Source organism: Trichomycterus rosablanca, chromosome 27 (assembly GCF_030014385.1).
Source record: "Trichomycterus rosablanca isolate fTriRos1 chromosome 27, fTriRos1.hap1, whole genome shotgun sequence".
Classification (NCBI taxonomy): domain Eukaryota; kingdom Metazoa; phylum Chordata; class Actinopteri; order Siluriformes; family Trichomycteridae; genus Trichomycterus; species Trichomycterus rosablanca.
Genome location: NC_086014.1, coordinates 6,373,416 through 6,393,568, shown reverse-complemented (window position 1 = coordinate 6,393,568; position 20,153 = coordinate 6,373,416). Strand labels below are relative to the sequence as shown.

At 43.3% G+C, this 20,153-nt stretch overlaps 1 protein-coding gene across 1 annotated transcript in view; it reads left to right on the top strand.

Annotated features, from left to right (window-relative positions):
• il1rapl1b (interleukin 1 receptor accessory protein-like 1b) overlaps positions 1-20,153 on the top strand; it is a 510,835-nt gene that overhangs the window by 450,766 nt on the left and 39,916 nt on the right. The window contains exon 7 of the mRNA XM_062989648.1: positions 5,069-5,197. Within this exon, the coding sequence (XP_062845718.1) occupies positions 5,069-5,197 (129 nt within the window). The remainder of the gene's footprint in view (positions 1-5,068; positions 5,198-20,153) is intronic.

The window sequence follows — 20,153 nt, the reverse complement described above, 5'->3', positions numbered from 1 at the left end:
GGCTTTAGTCCCGCCCCTATCTGAACAATAGACCAGTCGTTGTTCTTGTGGCCGCTCAGCCTCAGCCGGCAGGCAGAGCCGAAATTCGATACGATGTATTCGAGATCTCAGCTCTGGTGAACAGCATATGCTTACTGCTGTGCCACCTGAGCGGCTTATATTATTTTTATTTTTATTTTTATTTCTTTATATTATTTTTTTATTTATTAATATTTTTTTAAATATTTATTTATATTATTTTTTATATTTATTTCTATAATTTTTTTATATTTATTTCTATGATTTTTTATATTTATTTCTATAATTTGTATTTGATTTTTTTATATTTGTTTTATTTTATTATTATTATTATTATTATTATTATTATTATTATTATTATGAAATAACAATTGTAAATGAATCTTTTATTTATTGTTCATGACCTGCTTTAACCTGGTGCCACTTCGAAACATTGGGTGCCAGATTCAAATAGGTCTTGGTCTATTTAATCTGAATCTATTTCCACCCATTTGCTATGTCAGTGCTGTGTGTAAAATGGGCTATAGAGGTAATTTCGAATTGTCTCCTTCTGCAATAATTCCAAATCTTTATGCCTCTCCGGGCGGCTCTGAAGCTGCTGACTGTAAGCTTCTCTTCCACCAAGTTTCATACTTTCATTTTGCATGGCTAATCCCGTGTTTCACCTCCGTACCGGCTTTGTCAGGAGCTGCTTGGTGATAAAAAGCCGGCCTTATCTTTATAAATTCAAAGTCACCTTCAGCAATTCAAATACACATAGTATGAGGATATTGTATGAGTTTTAGTTCTAGGGATAACAAAATTATTGACATAAATTAATGTAACTGCTGACTGTATTACCGGATCTTTAATGTCTGGACAGGAGGGTTTAATCAGTTTTTTTTTCTATGCATTTTTAGCACCCGATCTATATACATTGACTAAAAGAAGATGGTACAGTATCTTGGTCATTGTTGCATAAAGAAAGTGTTTGTAAGGCTTTAAAGGTGCCAGGAAATGATCCGTTACAGAAATCCAATGTCTTATCTCGGGCGGTTCGTATACCTCTAGGAATTATGGGACAGTAATTAAAGGCGCATAATAAATGTGTGGCATTCAGTAAAATATAATTCAATACATTGTGACTCACTGGAACCGTTTTTTTGCACCCAGATGGAACGGCAGGCTATTCCCCTAACGCATCAGCACTGGAATTCTGATATGCTTGAGTTCCCAAGTATGCCCACTAGGGGCGCCCCCTAGTGGGCATACTTGGCCACCAGTCTGCTGTGTGGGAATGATCGGACTAATAAGTGAATGGGACTTCAAAGGCTGTGTAAGGACCCTGTGTGACTCTCCGTGTGCGATTTTTAACCTCAAAGTATGGGCGAAAAAGAAGGGATCGAGGCACTGCACACCCGTAGGAGGGGGCATGGGCAGGCAAATATACCCTCCTCGAATGCGATTGGGAGGAGCGGAATCTTTATTAAGTAGGATTGTGTAATTTGTAGACTAGGTGGCCTAACACACTTAGACAAAGTACTCTATGTGCCCAAAAGTATGTGGACACTCCACCCTGTTATTGAGTTGTGGTGTTTTTGCCACATCTCATTTTAACTCACTATGTTTAGGGCAGACATTGGTTTCAGTATGGCTCTGCCATTAGATGGATGGATGGATGGACGGACGGACGGACGGACAGACAGACAGACAGACAGACAGACAGACAGATAGATAGAGGATGGATGGATGGATGGTAGATAGATAGATAGATAGATAGATAGATAGATAGACAGACAGACAGACAGACAGACAGACAGACAGACAGACAGAGACAGAGACAGATAGATGGAGGATGGATGGTAGATGGATGGATGGATGGATGGATGGATGGATGGATGGATGGATGGATGGATGGATAGATAGATAGATAGATAGATAGATAGATAGATAGATAGATAGATAGATAGATAGATAGATAGATAGATAGATAGATAGATAGATAGATAGATAGATAGAGAATGGATGGATGGATGGATGGATGGATGGATGGATGGATGGATGGATAGATAGATAGATAGATAGATAGATAGATAGATAGATAGATAGACTGTAAAAAATGTGGTGTTGAAATTACTTAAAAAATGTAAGGCAATAGTTTGCATGGATCTTTTTGAGTTGAATTAACTTTCTGTTTTATTAAGTAAATGGAACCTATCTAAGCCACTTAAAATATACTTAAATAAATTATCACAGTATAACTAAAATCAGTACGTTGAGTCAACTTAAATATTTTTAAGTTGAATCTACTCAGGTTTTGTAATAAACACAATTAAATAAAGTCAAAATGAAGGACTACAAATTCAAGTTGTACCAACTCATTTTTTTAAGTTCTACCAACATAGAAAGATCCATGCAAACTATTGCCTTAATTTTTTTGCTTTTGTATTACTTAAAATATAAGCACACTTAACTACCACTCAAATAAATCAATTTCCAGTCATCAAATACAATATCTGCATTTATTAAAAGTGCAAACAATTAACAAGCAGCAAAAGGGCTTGCATATATATATATAGTACAATCAAATAGTAATTGTAATTTTGTCCAACTTTAAATAGTGATTTGAGTGAACTAACAACCTAACTTAGCAAAGCAAGCTGCACAACTGCTTTGGGCTGCTGAAGTTGAGAAAACTTAAAAAGGTGAGGCAGCCGGTTGCCTTACATTTTCAAGTCAGATTAACCTTTAGATTTTTAAGGCTGACTAAACATTTTACTTTTAGTTTACTAAACTGTGTTTTTTTTAACTAAAAAAAGCAGTTACTAAATGTTTTTTTACAGGCAAAAGTTTTTTACATATCTGAACTGGCAGTTGGTAGCTCAGTGGTTAAGGTACTGGTCTAGTTGCTGGTTCAAGCGCCACCACCACTAAGTTGCCACTGTTGGGGCCCTGAGCAAGGCCCTTAAACCTCAATTGCTTGTATTGTATTCAGCCACAATTGTAAGTCTATCTGAGTAAAAACATCTGCAAAATGACAAAAATGTAAATGAATATGTTATGCTCTTAACAAGTAGCTATGAAAGAAATTTAAGACAATTTAAGAAAATTTTATTAAAACGTTTATTTGACTTTAACAACAGACATTTATTTTAAGCCATAAACCTGTGCCACTCCAGCAAAAGTATAATTAGCATCAATAAACAAACTAGTTTTCTAGTATAGTAAGCAGAGTCAGGATACAAACACAGCAATGGCCAGGAGCGCCCTTGGTAATGACACAATCTGTAATGTTTCAGTAGTACTTCTGGACTGGGATTGCATTGCATATCAATCTGCAATAAAAAACACAAACAATTTTAAAATAATATATTTACATTTAAACAATATGATGATTTAGCTCTCGTTTAATAATCAATTAAGACAAGCACAGTAAATCAGCTAAAGTTGAAGTATGTAAGCAAAATTCCAATAAATTGACAATAAGCATATTAATGTTTAAAAGTTTGCAAATATAGCTAACTATGAATACCATGAATAAGGCCCTACCTAATTCACAGTCGTGAAAATCACATCAGATGAGCCGCTTACTTACAATAATACCGCATCATAATTAAGTGTAACAGACTGTTTTGTGGTGTAGTGTACCACAGACAAGTTTTGCTTACTAAGCTAACACAGTTAGCCCCAGGCCATTCAAACCAATGGGCATCATAACCCGCTAGCATGTCAGCTAACAGCTCTCTCTGTGTACCGAAAATGGTTAAATTGTCACCGACAAGCCCAAATTTGCAAATAGATTACACTTGTGAACCTTTATATAAATTAACAATACGTGAAACTAAAATGCTATTCCCCTCATTATTCAGTCAGTTTATTGTTTATGCATTTGTTAAGTTTTAAACATAACTTGTATTATGTTGAATAGCTGAATACCTACCTCAGGGCAGGTCAGGGCAAAATCCAAAACTTCAGGGTCGTCCTCGTCCGTTACAACTCAACTCGGAGAAGTGCGCATGCGCAGTCACAGAACGTAGAGCTTCTGATGCTCTTCTCTTCTTTGCTTCGTTCAGACAACTCAGATATTTTAGTTGGCGCAACTCAAAATTGGTATGATGTTGTACTAAAGCAAAAATAATGCGTTGAAAAAGTTTACAATTTTGAGTTTGTCTAAAATAATGTCTTTTTAGGTTGCCCAAACTCAAAAATTTGAACAAATGTAACAAACTTATTTTTTTTTGTTGAACTGACTTATTATATTATGTTTAATTTACTAATGTGCTGAATCATTTTTTAGAGTGTAGATAGATAGATAGATAGATAGATAGATAGATAGATAGATAGATAGATAGATAGATAGATAGATAGATAGAGATGATGGATGGATGGATGGATAGTGGACAGTGTTTCTCAGAGCAATATTGCAGAATTTAGGCCTTTCACCATCTACAGTTCATAATATCATGGAAATTCATACTCAGCCTTTTCTGGATGCTGGTTTTGTACCAAACCATGATTACAATCACTTGTTTGGAACCTCATCATTATTTAGTTTTTCTGCCTTATAAGTCGATGTCTTATTGGAAACTTCTCTACTTAGGCAGCTGCCTAGGTAGGGAGTAGGCAGCAAGGTAGCTCACAAGGTTTTCGAACAGACCCAAAGTTTCTTCCATGTAGTTAGGGACCTTGAAGCTGTAACAAAGAGTGTAACTAAAACACCTAAACTTAATAATTAGAAGAAATGTTTACACACTATTCACTGGGACTGTCAAACGTTGTTTTTAAAATATAGTTCTGCAAATCTAATGAATCAATACATCATTCGGTATGCAGGGCAGCAAACCAGCAAGCAAACCAACAGATGCATCTCACCAGAAGCCAGCACAACAGGTCACCTCAACACACGATCGGCATCACATTCCAAAAGACAAACGTCGTGATACATTGTCACCGCGTGTCATTCCTCGAACGGTTGCCAACTCCAGGCCAAGGTCCTTTCGCGTCCGTTCTGGTCGTCGCCGGCTCATCAAAACCGTGACACTCTGGCTTTTTTTTTTATCTCCGCAGGCAGTCTGGTGAACCTGACGTGCCGGGCGTTTTTTGGCTACAGCGGCGACGCGAGTCCTCTCATCTACTGGATGAAGGGCGAGAAGTTCATCGAGGATCTGGATGAGAGCCGGGTTCGAGAAAGTGAAATCAAGTAAGTGTTTTTTCTTTTTACTCAAAGTGACCCTGTTTCTATGAAGCGATACGACTAGCGGTCTGCGTCTCGACTCTTGCCTGTGTCCTTGAAGTAGGCTTCAGATAAGCTAAAATACACATTAATCACTGCCATTCATGGGAGATTTAATGGTAAGAGGGAGCAGGGTCTAAAAAAAATGATGTGCTGGAATATATACAGTGATGAAACTCCACCACCCTGTTCTTTTTGGAGAGTTTTACCCACAATTTGTACTTTCTACACTCACTGTCCATTTTATCATCTCCATTTACCATATAGACGCACTTTGTAGTTCTACAATTACTGACTGTAGTCCATTTGTTTCTCTACATACCTTTTTAACCTGCTTTCACCCTGTTCTTGAATGGTCAGGACCCCCTCAGGACCACTACAGAGCAGGTATTATTTAGGTAGTGGATCATTCTCAGCACTGCAGTAAGTGTGTTTTGTGCTGGCATGAGTGGATCAGACACAGCAGCGCTGCTGGAGTTTAAATATCGTGTCCACTCACCGTCCACTCTATTAGACACTCCTACCTAGTTAGTTGGTCTACCTTGTAGATGTAAAGTCAGAGACCTTCATCAGTGGTCACAGGACGCTGCCTACAGGCACTGTTTGCTGGATAGTTTTGGTTGGTGGACTATTCTCAGTCCAGCAGTAACAGTGAGGTGTTTAACAACTCCAGCAGCGTTGCTGTGTCTGATCCACTCATACCAGCACAACACACACTAGCACACCACCACCATGTCAGTGTCATCGCAGCATGAAAGGGGGCAAACAAAGCATGCAAAGAAACAGATGGACTACAGTCAGTAATTGTAGAACTACAAAGTGCTCCTATATGGTAAGTATAGCTGATAAATTGGACAGTAAGTATAGAAACAAGGAGGTGGTTTAAAGCTGAGAACGTTCACTCCACTCGGTGCAATCCTCTTTACTGTTTTGAAGGTTGGAGGATTTCTGGGAAAATAAGGTTAGCCAGAGATGGCTGCCTTCCCTCCGATCGTTATCAATGTTTGATTCTACTTATTAATAATGTAAGACAGGCATGCAGTCTTGATCACACGCACCCGATATGACTGAAGGTATCCAAAGCAGACAGGCTCTAACTCAAGAGATCATGAGATATGAGAGGAAAAGCACTGTTTTATATATATACTGTATATATATATATATACTGTATATATATATATATATAGACTACTTCATATATCGCAGATGCTCTGCATTCATACAGAGCAGCTCATACACCCTATGGGTGGGAAATATTAGGCAGCAAGTGAACATTTTATCCTCAAAGTTGATGTGTTAGAAGCAGGAAAAATGGGCAAGCGTGAGGATTTGAGCGAGTTTCACAAGGGACAAATTGTGATGGCTAGACGACTGGGTCAGAGCATCTCCAAATTTGCAGCTCTTGTGGGGTGTTCCCAGTCTGCAGTGGTCAGTATCTATCAAAAGTGGTCCAAGGAAGGCACAGTGGGAAACCGGCGACAGGGTCATGGGCAGCCAAGGCTCACTGATGCACGTGGGGAGCGAAGGCTGGCCAGTGTGGTCCGATCCAACAGTCAGGGTGCCCATGCTGACCCCTGTCCACCGGCGAAAGCGCCAACAATGGGCACGTGAGCGTCGGAACTGGACCACGGAGCAATGGATGAAAGTGGCCTGGTCTGATGAATTATGTTTGTACGGGTGCGTGTGCGTCACTTACCTGGGGGAACACATGCCACCAGGATGCACTATGGGAAGAAGGCAAGCCGGTGGAGGCAGTGTGATGCTTTGGGCAATGTCCTGCTGGGAAACCTTGGGTCCTGCCATCCATGTAGATGTTATTTTGACATGTCCCACCTACCTAAGCATTGTTGAAGACTATGTACACCCCTTTATGGAAACGGTGTTGACTTGGCCTCCAAATTCCCCAGATCTCAATCCAATCGAGCATCTGTGGGACGTGCTGGACAAACAAGTCCGATCCATGGAGGCCCCAGCTCACAACTTAGGAGTTAAAGGATCTGCTGCTGACACCTTGGTGGCAGATACCACAGCACACCTTCAGGGGTCTAGTGGAGTCCATGCCTTGATATGTCAGGGCTGTTTGGCAGCAAAAAGGAGAACCAACACAATATATAGACAAGGTAATGAATAAAAAATAGTACGTTGAGCTCTGAATATCTCCAACAATGGTTCTCCCACATTCTCAAATGATTTATTGTATTTCTTCATTAACTAAACCACTCATTCATAATACAATGTCCCATGGCTGCAATGTTTCTGGAATTAATTATTGTCTTATTACGCTTAGCTAAAATGAAGAATATAGTGAGGATCTCAGTTCTATTGTCCCTCCCGAGTCCCCGCAAAATAATATTGAATGATTCAAATTATATGTGCATGTTGTACTTTTCACTTTGTGCCGCTGCAAACATATAACGTACTTGCCGGACATGAATACACCGACTCGCCCGGCGCACCCATTGTTCCCCACGCTCAGCAAATAAAAGCTAATGCAAAGGTTAACACCAACACGCAGGCAGACAGGCGGTAAAAAGAAAAGGGAAAATAAGCTGGTCAATGAAGTGACATTTAAAAACATATTTCTGTTAAGCCAGCAAGGCTCGGAATGTCAACGCAGCCGGCCTTTCTTGTGGGAGAATCCAGCCAATTAGGGGTGGCTGTGAAGGTGACAGTGGAAGTGGGGTGGAAAAGGTGGGGGTGGATGGAGGGGGGAGGTATAGTGGAGACGGGCAGTAAAAGCTGGTTGGAAAGATAATTGACAAACTGGAGTGCATCTATGTGCTGACTGACAGTTTGAAGGATTGTGTGTGTGTGTGTGTGTGTGTGTGTGTGAGTGTGTGTGTGTGTGTGCCCAGCAGTAGGCAGTGGTGAGGCTTGAACCAGCAACATTCAGATTACTAGTCCAGTACTTTAATCACTGAGCTACCTCTGCCTTAATAGCTCAGGGGCCCAACGGTGGCAACTTGGCAGTGGTAAGGCTTGAACCAGCAACATTCAGATTACTAGTCCAGTACCTTAACCACTGAGCTACCACTGGCCACTGCCATAATTGCTTAGGGGCCCAACAGTGGCGACTTGGCAGTGCTGAGGCTTGAACCAGCAACCGTCTGATTACTAGTCCAGTACATTTACCACTGTGCTACCCCTACCCACTGCCTTAATCACTCAGAGGCCCAACAGTGGCAACTTGCTGGTGGTGAGGCTTGAACTAGCAACCTTCTGATTACTAGTCCAGTACTTTAACCACTGAACTACCACTGCCCTAATCGCTCAGGGTCCCAACAGTGGCAACTTGGCAGTGGTTAGGCTTAAACCAGCAACTGTCTGAGCTACCACTGCCCACTGCTTTAATCGCTCAGGGGCCCAACAGTGGCAACATGGTGGTGAGGCTTGAACCAGCAACCTTCTGATTACTAGTCCAGTACCTAAACCACTGAGCTACCACTGCCCTCTGCCTTATTAGCTCAGGGGTTCAACAGTGGCAACTTGGCAGTGGTGAGGCTTGAACCAGTACCTTAACCACTGAGCTACCACTGCCCACTGCCTTAATAGCTCAGGGGTCCAACGATGGCAACTTGGCAGTGGTGAGGCTTGAACCAGCAACCTTCTGATTACTAGTCCAGTACCTTAACCACTGAGCTACCATTACCCCCTGCTTAGGGGCCCAACAGTGGCCTTAACCAGCAACAGGGGTCAGCATGGGCACTGTGTATTCTGACACCTTTCTATCAGAACCAGCATTAACTTCTTCAGCCATTTGAGCTACAGTAGCTCGTCTGTTGGATCAGTTCACACTGGCCAGCCTTCGCTCTCCACGTGGATCAATGAGCCTTGGTCGCCCATGACCCTGTCGCCAGTTTACCACTGTTCCTTCCTTGGACCACTTTTGATAGATACTGACCACTGCAGACTGGGAACACCCCACAAGAGATGCAGTTTTGGAGATGCTCTGACCCAGTCGTCTAGCCATCACAGTTTGGCCCTCGTCAAACTTGCTCAAATCCTTACGCTTGCCCATTATTATATGCGTATATAATTATTTTTTATTGAATACCTTATTAAGTTCCAAAAGGTTTAATCATATTGTAACCCAGCTTAAGGTCATACAGACAAGCAATGGGTTTTAAGATCAGCAATATTATGTAGGGATTGAATATTCGTGACATGGTAGTATCAGCAAAACATCCGGCTACACTAAAATCTTACATTATTTAACAAATATAGACTTAAGTTCAAAATGTAGCTCTTTGGGGAGGTTGAATATTTCTGATTGTAGCGTCTCTCAAGTCTTTGAGAGTTTCCTGAACCACAGTGGCCGAAGTGGAATGAAAAGCAAGAACTTTCATCCTTTTCAACTTTGCACTGTCGTCTGATGCTTTTACTTTTCTGCTTTTACTTTTACCTCTTATCCATCCAGTGGACGCCTGTTATCTCATCAGTTACACATGTAATAAGCTTTCTCGAATCAATACCCGCTTAGGACTGCCAAGAGTAGTCTAGACTGAGATTGTGCGACACTAGTGCTACATTCTGCGTGACCCGCTTAGGACTGCCAAGAGTAGTCTAGACTGAGATTGTGCGACACTAGTGCTACATTCTGCGTGACTCATGGCGGCACCAGGTTTACTCATCCATACTGGATCTTGACTCTTCTTGCTCACCCTGATTTATCCTTTAGTCTGTCTGGATCTAGTAATATTAAATAATGACTGGGTTCAACGTGCCGTGCTCGATATGCGATCAATTCATATCAAGGCCTTGCTTATTAAAGACTAAAACATGGGCGAAAGCTCAAAATCAATGTACTTTAAGCTCTGCTATACCAGAGAGGTTTGTTTATATTAGCAAACCCTATTAGTGGGCCAAGGCGGTGGGCTGGCAGTTCTTTACAAAGCTGATTAAAATGAGGAAAATATCAGTACTCCAGTATACACCGATCAGGCATAACATTATGACCACTGACAGGTGACATGAATAACACTGAGTGAACAAGCAAGTGAACATTTTATCCTCAAAGTTGATGTGACACTAGACGACTGGGTCAGAGCATCTCCAAAACTGCAGCTCTTGTGGGGTGTTCCCGGTCTGCAGTGGTCAGTATCTATCAAAAGTGTTCCAATGAAGAAACAGTGGTAAACCGGCGACAGGGTCAGGCTCATTGATGCACGTGGGGAGCAAAGGCTGACCTGTGTGATCCAACGTCCGATCCAACAGACGAGCTACTGTAGCTCAAATTGCTGAAGAAGGTAATGCTGGTTCTGACAGAAAGGTGTCAGAATACACGGTGCATCACAGACCAGGCCTGTTGCCCATGCTGACCCCTGTTCACCAAAAGCGCCAACAATGGCACCAGGATGCACTACGGGAAGAAGGCAACCTGGTGGAGGCAGTGTGATGCTTTGGGCAATGTTCTTTAGAAAACCTTGAGTCCTACTATCCATGTGGATGTTACTTTGACATGTACCACCTACCTAAGCATTGCTGCAGATCATGTACACCCTTTCATGGAAACGGTATTCCCTGATGGCTCCCTAATGCGCCCTGCCACAAAGGAAAAATGCTTCAGGAATGGTTTGAGGAGCACATCAACGGGTTTGAGGTGTTGACTTGGCCTCCAAATTCCCCAGATCTCAATCCAATCGAGCATCTGTGGGATGTTCTGGACAAACAAGTCTGATCCATGGAGGCCCCACATCACAGCTTAGAGGAGTTAAAGGATCTGCTGCTGACATCTTGGTGCCAGATACCACAGCACACCTTGAGGGATCTAGTGGAGTCCATGTCTTGACGGGTCAGGGCTGTTTTGGCAGCATTTAACCTTACGCAATATGGTAATTTTAACTCACAGCAAAAGCCATATTTTCGATTTAGTGTGTACAGCTGGGTTGCCTCCTGTTCCTATTTCAAGTTTTAATTTGGCTGTCCGACACCATCAGCGTCTGTCTCTTTTATGGGCTTCCTCGTTCACTAAATCTCCTCAAAATATCAAACATCTTAATCCAATTTCTCTGTCGAATATGATTCTTAGTAGTTTCCAATTTGCCTACATAGTAAAATTGTAACAGATGCTGCTGTTTTAGTTATCAAATGAAACACCAGGCTGTCTACAGGTTTGAAGGTGCCTCATCCAGGGCATTGATAGCTCAGGTGGTTAAGGTCCTGGATTAAGGTCCTCGGTACGTTTAAGCCCTATCATAACCAGGCTGCCGATGTTTAGCCCCTGAGCAAGACTCCTGAACTTAAATTGCTTTGGTCACCATTGTAAGTCACTTTGGATAAAAGCTTCTCCTGAATGTTGTAAGTGTTCCATTCAAAACCAGTTTGGTGTCTTTTGCAGTTTTTGCCCTTGGGTTACGAACCTTGGGTGGGTCACGAGCCAAAAAAATGGGTCGCAGAGAAAAATAATAATAATTAAATGAACAAATTTTAACAGTCATGAACACAAAATAACATTTTGCACAAACACCCCTTGTGGAGGCTTTACGTTATGTTAAGTTTTGTTTTGTTGCATTGTTTGTGTTGCCTTTAAACTTTAGAGGTAACTGGTATGGCCTTATAAAGTTTTACTTCAGAATTTGTGATTCTGAGCACCTCAGAATCTGCTGTTGTACAGTTGGCTCAAGGGGTTCCTCAAGGATCTGTTTTGGGACCTTTACTTTTTTCTATTCATGTCTTACCCCTTAGTGAAACCCACAGTAAGCATGGTCTTGGTTATCATTGGTTATCATATTGGCAGTGGACAGGGGTCAGCATGAGCACCCTGACTGGCCTGCGGCTATGGAGCCCTATACGCAGCAAACTGAGATGCACTGTATATTTTCACACCTTTCTATCAGAACCAGCATTAACTTCTTCAGCAGTTTGAGCTACAGTAGCTCGTCTGTTGGATCGGACCACACGGGCCAGCCTTCGCTCCCCACGCCCATCAATGAGCCTTGGCTGCCCATGACCCTGTCGCCGGCTTACCACTGTTCCTTCCTTGGACCACTTTTGATGGATGGATGGATGGATGGATGGATGGATGGATGGATGGATAGATGGATAGATAGATAGATAGATAGATAGATAGATAGATAGATAGATAGATAGATAGATAGATAGATAGATAGATAGATAGATAGATAGATAGATAGAATGGAGTAATGTGGTCCCAGGGTTTAACACAAGTCAAGATTTGCTTTATAGATACTGACCTCTATTAACAGATTAATTTACGCCAACGAGGCATAACATTATGACCACTTACAGGTGAAGTGAATAACACTGATTATCTCTTCATCACGGCACCTGTTAGTGGGTGGGATATATTGGGCAACAAGCCTAATAGAAGCAGGAAAAATGGGTAAGCGTAAGGATTTAAGCGAGTTTGACAAGAATCAAATTGTAATGGCTAGACGACTGGGTCAGAGCATCTCCAAAGCTGCAGCTCTTGTGGGGTGTTCCCGGTCTGCAGTGGTCAGTTTCTATCAAAAGTGTTCCAAGAAAGGAACAGTGGTAAACCGGCGACAGGGTCATGGGCGGCCAAGGCTCATTGGCAGAATACACCGTTTGTCACAGTTGCAGGGCTGCTTTGGCAGCAAAAGGGGGACCAACACAATATTAGGAAGGTGGTCATAATGTTATGCCTGATCGGTGTAAATCAGTCCCTGACCTCACTAATGTACTGGTGACTGAACATAAGGGAATCCGTACAGTCACATTAATGATTTTGAAATTTCTTTTGAAAGAATTCCTGTTGCCCGCGCTGGCACTGCGACGTCAGCTTAAACGGATCATCAAAGACCACCGACCTACCAGCGCTCAGAGGTAATGGCGATCAAATGGTCCATCTGTAGTGGCAGCGCCTCTCAGAGACATATCAGTCACGGCTCCCCTTGAGAGTCCTTTCACTGTAATTCACAGCTATCAAAGCCCCGACCTACATTTTCGTGACTTTTACAAAGCCGCTTTGTAGAGAGCCTCTGAAGTCTTGGTTATTACTGTTTGACGCGTGATTGTGTGTGTGTGTGTGTGTGTGTGTGTGGGTGTGCGTTTTCTATATGCCAGTATGGATCGAAATGACAATATGCATGACGCTGCAAGCTAGATATTAAATATTTTCATTTCAGACTGAAGGATATTTATACAGTGCCATTTCTCTCTGAAATGTTATGGTTCATATTAACTGTGGTAAAGGGCTCAAGCAGCACTGCACACATAGACAGTTTCTGGTCCATCCCATTACAGATAAAACAAAACAATGACCTTGACCTCTGGCATCTCCGTTTCTTTTGATCTAAAGTCATTAGGTCGCTTTCACCCTTCACCCATGCCAACCCGGCCATCCCGATAACCAAAAAATATGTTGTACCATCCTTGCTTTGTTATGGTTGGCTACAAAGTATTCACTCCCCCATCCAAATAATTGAATTCAGGTGTTCGGATCGCTTCCATGGCCACAGGTGTATAAAACCAAGCACCTAGGCATGCAGACTGCTTCTCAGTGAATTCCAGCGTGGTACCGTGACAGGATGCCACCTGTGCAACAAGTCCAGTCGTGAAATTTCCTCGCTACTAAATATTCCACAGTCGACTGTCAGTGGTATTATAACAAAGTGGAAGCGATTGGGAACGACAGCAACTCAGCCACGAAGTGGTAGGCCACATAAGTCAATCGCTACAGGCCTCCAAACTTCATGTGGCCTTCAGATTAGCTCAAGAACAGAGTGTAGAGAGCTTCATGGAATGGGTTTCCATGGCCGAGCAGCCGCATCCAAGCCTCACATCACCAAGCGCAATGCAAAGCATCGGATGCAGTGGTGTAAAACACGCCACCACTGGACTCTACAGCAGTGGAGACGTGTTCTCTGGAGTGACGAATCACGCTTCTCCATCTGGCAATCCGATGGACGAGTCTGGGTTTGGTGGTTGCCAGGAGAACGGTACTTGTCTGACTGCATTGTGCCAAGTGTAAAGTTTGGTGGAGGGGGGATTATGGTGTGGGGAGTTTTTCAGGAGTTGGGCTCGACCCCTTAGTTCCAGTGAAAGAAACTCTTAATGCTTCAGCATACCAAGAGATTTTGGACAATTTCATGCTTCCAACTTTGTGGGAACAGTTTGGGGATGGCCCCTTCCTGATCCAACATGAAGGTCCATAAAGACATGGATGAGCAAGTTTGGTGTGGAAGAACTTGACTGGCCTGCACAGAGTTCTGACCTCACCCTGATAGAACACTTTTGGGATGCGTTGGAGCGGAGACTGCGAGCCAGGACTTCTCGTCCAACATCAGTGTCTGACCTTACAAATGCGCTTCTGGAAGAATGATCAAGAAATTCCCATAAACACACTCCTAAACCTTGTGGAAAGCCTTCCCAGAAGAGTTGAAGCTGTTATAGCTGCAAAGGGTGGGCCGACATCATATTAAACCCTATGGATTAAGATTGGGATGTCACTCAAGTTCATTTTGGCAATATAGTGTACCTGAGATTGCTAATGGTCTCTCCACCAATCGTGAATCCTCCAGCATGTTAGACATGGTGAGCCGTTACATCCTTGTCAGACTTCCTTTCTTACCCTGAACCATGCTGATGTGTGATTGGCTGTTCTGACAGCAGCACAAATTCTTCACTTGTATGAATGTGCCATCTCAAGCATGGGTATCCCTAATTGGTCATGCTGTACCTGTCAAATGCCTGTGTGAAATCAGTGACACATTAATATAGTGCCTGGTTGCTTTCTCTTTCTTTCTCCGAGATGGTCCGGGGGCTTGTGATCTGATCCCGTGTGCTTTTCCTTGGACTAAATCTGGCTCGTTCTTGGGTAGTCAGCTGGGTAGTCAGACACTTTCCCACAGACTCATCTCTCCACCAAACCTGAGCAGCTACTGCTACGTGATCTGGACCAGGTGCTTTTTTCTAAGCCAGTTCTAGCATGGCACACTTGATCTCTTCCTTCAGTGGTGGCACTTTCTTTTTTTGAATGTGAGGTCCAGTACCCGTACCCTCTGCTTCCGCAGCCATGCCTTTGTAATGTGTGCAGCGTGCGGTATTGCGTTGTCTTGTTAAAAAATGCATGGACATCCCTGGAAAAGATGACGTCTTGAAGGCAGCACATGTTGCTCTAAGATCTCAATGTATTTTTCTGCATTAATGCTGCCATCACAGAAGTGTAAATGACTTTTGCCAAGGGCACTGACACGACCTCATACCATGACAGACCCTGGCTTTTGGACTTGTTCCTGATAACAGTCTGAATGGTCCTTTTCATCTTTGGTCCGGAGCACATGGAAAAACCTGAAATGCTGATTCATCTGATCACAATACACGTTTCCACTGTGTGATGGTCCATCCTAGATGCATCCGAGCCCAGAGAAGTCGACGCTGCTTTTCGACACGGTTAACATAAGGCTTTTTTTTTGCACAGTGAAGTTTGAAGTGGCATTTGTGCATGTAACTCTGTATTGTAGTGCTTGACAAAGGTTTGCCAAAGTAATCCCTCACCCATGTGGTTATATCAGCTATTGCTGAGTGGCGGTTCTTGATGCAGTGCCGTCTGAGGGATCGAAGATCACGGGCGTTCAGCTTAAGCTTGCGCCCTCGGCCTTTACGCATGATTCCTTGAATTGTTTAATGATATTATGCACTGTAGAGGGAGAAATATGCAAATCCCTTCCAATCTTTCTTTGAGGTACATTGTGTTTAACCACGCATTTGTTGTCAAACTGGAGATCCTCTGACCATCTTTGCTTATCAAAGACTCAGCCTTTTTTGAATGCTGCTTTTGTACCAAACCATGATTACAATCACCTGTTTGGAATCACATCATTATGTAGTTTTTTCATAAATTGCCCTGCCCCAACTTTTTTTGGAATGTGTTGCAGGCCTGAAATGCAGGAATGGAGAGATTAACTAAGACAGTGATAGAAACTGGAAATAAGTGACTTGATCTGCTGCCAGCTGTGTTGACAGAGATAAGAATATAAGAATGATTCTGGAATATACTGGTTCCAGTTCGATTTTGGAATTGTTTGGAGAGACGTTTCACTATTTGGAACGCAGCTCTGCCGTTGCCTTTCTTTGCATTTTCCTCCAGCTCGCTGCATAATGAATCCAACTCGGCTTGTTTATCTCTTCTGAGCATCTTTCGCACTTCACGTCAAAGTTTAATCATCCGGGGACTCCGTTTTTGCTTCACGCTTCTTTCTTATCTTCTCAGAAGTGTCACTGGAAATCCAATTCTTGCATCCGCTGCAGTTCTTCTGTACTGTTCCCTTAGCAGCTTTCAGCATGACACAATTCATCTGCTGCCACAGTCCGTCTGGTGTTTGTGGTTCCTTGAGTTTCTTAGACTCTTCAAATCTGATGGCAACTTGTACTTGGTGGTGCTGCTTGAACTGGTCATTTTGTGTTTTTTAAGGTCTAATAGGAGTGGCTTCCTGATTTGCTTCCATCACAAGACAGCAGGTGAACATTTTGTCCTCAAAGTTGATGTGTTAGAAGGAGGAAAAATGGGCAAGTGTAAGGATTTGAGCGAGTTCGTCTAAGTCAGAGCATCTTCAAAACTGCAGCTCTTGTGGGGTGTTCCCGATCTGCATTGGTCAGTATCTATCATAAGTGGTCCAAGGAAAGAAACAGTAGTAAACCTGCGACAGGGTCATGGGCGGCCAAAGCTCATTGATGCACGTGGGGAGCAAAGGCTGGCCCGTGTGGTCTGATCCAACAGACGAGCTACTGTAGCTCCAATTGCTGAAGAAGTTAATGCTGGTTCTGATAGAATGTTGTCAGAATACACAGTGCATCGCAATGTGTTGCGTACGGGGCTGCATAGCTGCAGACCAGCCAGGGTGCCCATGCTGACCCCTGTTCACTGCCGAAGGTGCCAACAATGGCCACATGAGCATCGGAACTGGACGAAAGAGCAATCACTTAGACGTCACGTAGATGGCTGGGTCCATGTGTGTAGCTTACCTGGGGAACACATGGCACCAGGATGCACTATGGGAAGAAGGCAAGCTGGCAGAGGCAGTGTGATGCTTTGGGCAATGTTCTGCTGGGAAATCTTTGGTCCTGCCATCCATGTGGATGTTACTTTGACACGTACCACCTACCTAAGCATTGTTGCAGACCATGTACACCCTTTCATGTAAACAATATTCCCTGATGGCTGTGGCCTCTTTCAGCAGGATAATGCGCCCTGCTACAAAGCAACAATGGTTCAGGAATGGTTTGAGGAGCACAACAACGAGTTTGAGGTGTTGACTTGGCCTCCAAATTACCCAGATCTCAATCCAATCGAGCATCGGTGGGATGTGCTGGACAAAGTCTGATCCATGGAGGCCCCACCTCGCAACTTAGAGGAGTTAAAGGATCTGCTGCTAACATCTCGGTGCCAGATACCACATCCTACAGGCTCATGTTTAAGTGTCCACATACTTTTGCACACCACTTTCTTATTGCGTCTCTTCGGATAAAGATTATGAAAGCACTCCGTGAAGCTTCCAGCTTCCATAAACAAAACGCCTGCACTTGGTTTAAATGCTCAAAACGGTCGTGTCAGCAGATCTCAGCCGGATGCAGTTGCGACTTTGTTAAAACTGATCCTGAGGCAAAGTTGCCATCCAGCCTGTGGCAGTCAGGGTGCAACACAGGTAGGTGCAAAGCTGGGGTTGGCCCTAGGCAAGGTGTAATTAAGTGGGCAGCAAGGGGCAGCCATGCGTGTGGTAAAAAAGGAATTAAATTACATGGTCAGCAGGTTTTAGACTGTTTATACTGTAAAGATACAGTATAAGGGTACTGACACTGGACAATAAGGTCAGGCTGGCATTAGACGTACACTATATAGCTAAGAGTATGAGGGCACCTCACCATTAGGCTGTTATACATTCTATACCAAAACCATAGGCATCAGATATCTGATGTCTTTATAAACCTCCTTCGTGTGAGCTGAACAGCCAAATTCAAGAATAAAGGCACCAACAAACTCATACAACATATGGCCAAAAGTATATGGACACTCCTCCTAATTACGAGTTATAGTAATCATAATTATATACACCGATGAGGCATAACATTATGACCACCTCCTTGTTTCTACACTCACTGTTAATTTTATCAGCTCCACTTACCATGTAGAAGCACTTTGTAGTTCTACAATTACTGACTGTAGTCCATATAGTTCTCTACATACTTTTTTAGCCTGCTTTCACCCTGTTCTTCAATGGTCAGGACCCCCACAAGACCACTACAGAATAGGTATTATTTGGGTGGTGGATCATTCTCAGCACTGCAGTGACACTGACATGGTGGTGGTGTGTTAGTGTGTGTTGTGCTGGTATGATGGAGTTTATAAACACCTTACTGTCACTGCTGGACTGAGAATAGTCCACCAACCAACCATGCCCCGTGGGCAGCATCCTGTGACCACTGATTAAGGTCTAGAAGATGATCAACTCAAAGAGCAGCAATAGATGAGCGATCATCTCTGACATCTACAAGGTGGACCAACTAGGTAGGAGTGTCTAATAGAGTGGACACGGCATTTTAAAACTCAGGCAGCGCTGCTGTGTCTGATCCACTCATACCAGCACAACACACACTAACACACCACCACCATGTCAGTGTCACTGCAGTGCTGGGAATGATCCACCACCTAAATAATACCTGCTCTGTGGTGGTCCTGACCATTGAAGAACAGGGTGAAAGGGGGCTAACAAAGCATGCAGAGAAATGGATGGACTACAGTCAGTAATTGTAGAACTACAAAGTGCTTCTATATGGTAAGTGGAGCTGATAAAATGGACAGTGAGTCAGGACAGTCTATGTAGAGAGCTCACTAGGTTCTCGGATAGACCCTGTGAGTCTTGGAGAAACCATGTGCCTGCCCTAATTGGCAGCTCATGTCCTAACAACCTTTCTCAGGTCCATTTCTAAATCAGCCTGGTCAGTTCAAACTCTGCTTTCCCCGTGTAATGGACTGGGAATCTTATCAGGGGCTAGAAAAGCCCCAAACAGCCCCTGTAAGTGACAGACACACAGGACGAGCGGCCACATTTCAGCCTTTATTACCACCTCAGCCACGGCACACATGCTGTAATTTGTCTGATTTACTCTCGGCGAGCATTGCTAGCTCTGCGGTGATTAACTGTTATTAAACGAATCAAAGTGTCCTTCGGGAGGACGGAATATAATACCCCGGTGTCCCGGCACTCATCCGTCGTTCGTTAGTGGTTCTGCGTGCTGTCGAAGGGATCACAATAGCAGCAGAACGTGGAACCCGGCAAGAAATACCTTCAGCGGTAGTGGGAAGCTTCATTTACTTTATGAAATATCGTGGGGTTGTTTTCTTCTCTTCTGAACCAGACTTAGTTTCCATGGTAGCTGCTAAGAACAGCAGCTTTTTTACTTATTGAAAGTGTATTATTAGGTAAATCCTACAGTGCAAGTAAACTCTAGCACTCTACCAGCACTAATTGGTGTTGCCCAGGTTTTATATACACCGATCAAGAATAACATTATGACCACTGACAGGTGAAGTGAATAACACTGATTATCTCTTCATCACGGCACCTGTTAGTAGGTGGGATATATTAGGCAGCAAGTGAACATTTAATCCTCAAAGTTGATGTGTTAAAAGCAGGAAGAATGGGCAAGCGTAAGGATTTGAGCGAGTTTGACAAGCAACTGGTCAGTATCTATCAAAAGTGGTCCGAGAAAGGAACAGTGGTAAACCGGCGACAGGGTTATGGGCGGCCAAGGCTCATTGATGCACGTGGGGAGCGAAGGCTGGCCCGCGTGGTCCGATCCAACAGACGAGCTACTGTAGCTTAAACTGCTGAAGAAGTTAATGCTGGTTCTGATAGACAGGTGTCAGAATACACAGTGCATCACAGTTTGTTGCATATGGGGCTGCATAGCCACAGACCAGTCAGGATGCCCACGCTGACCC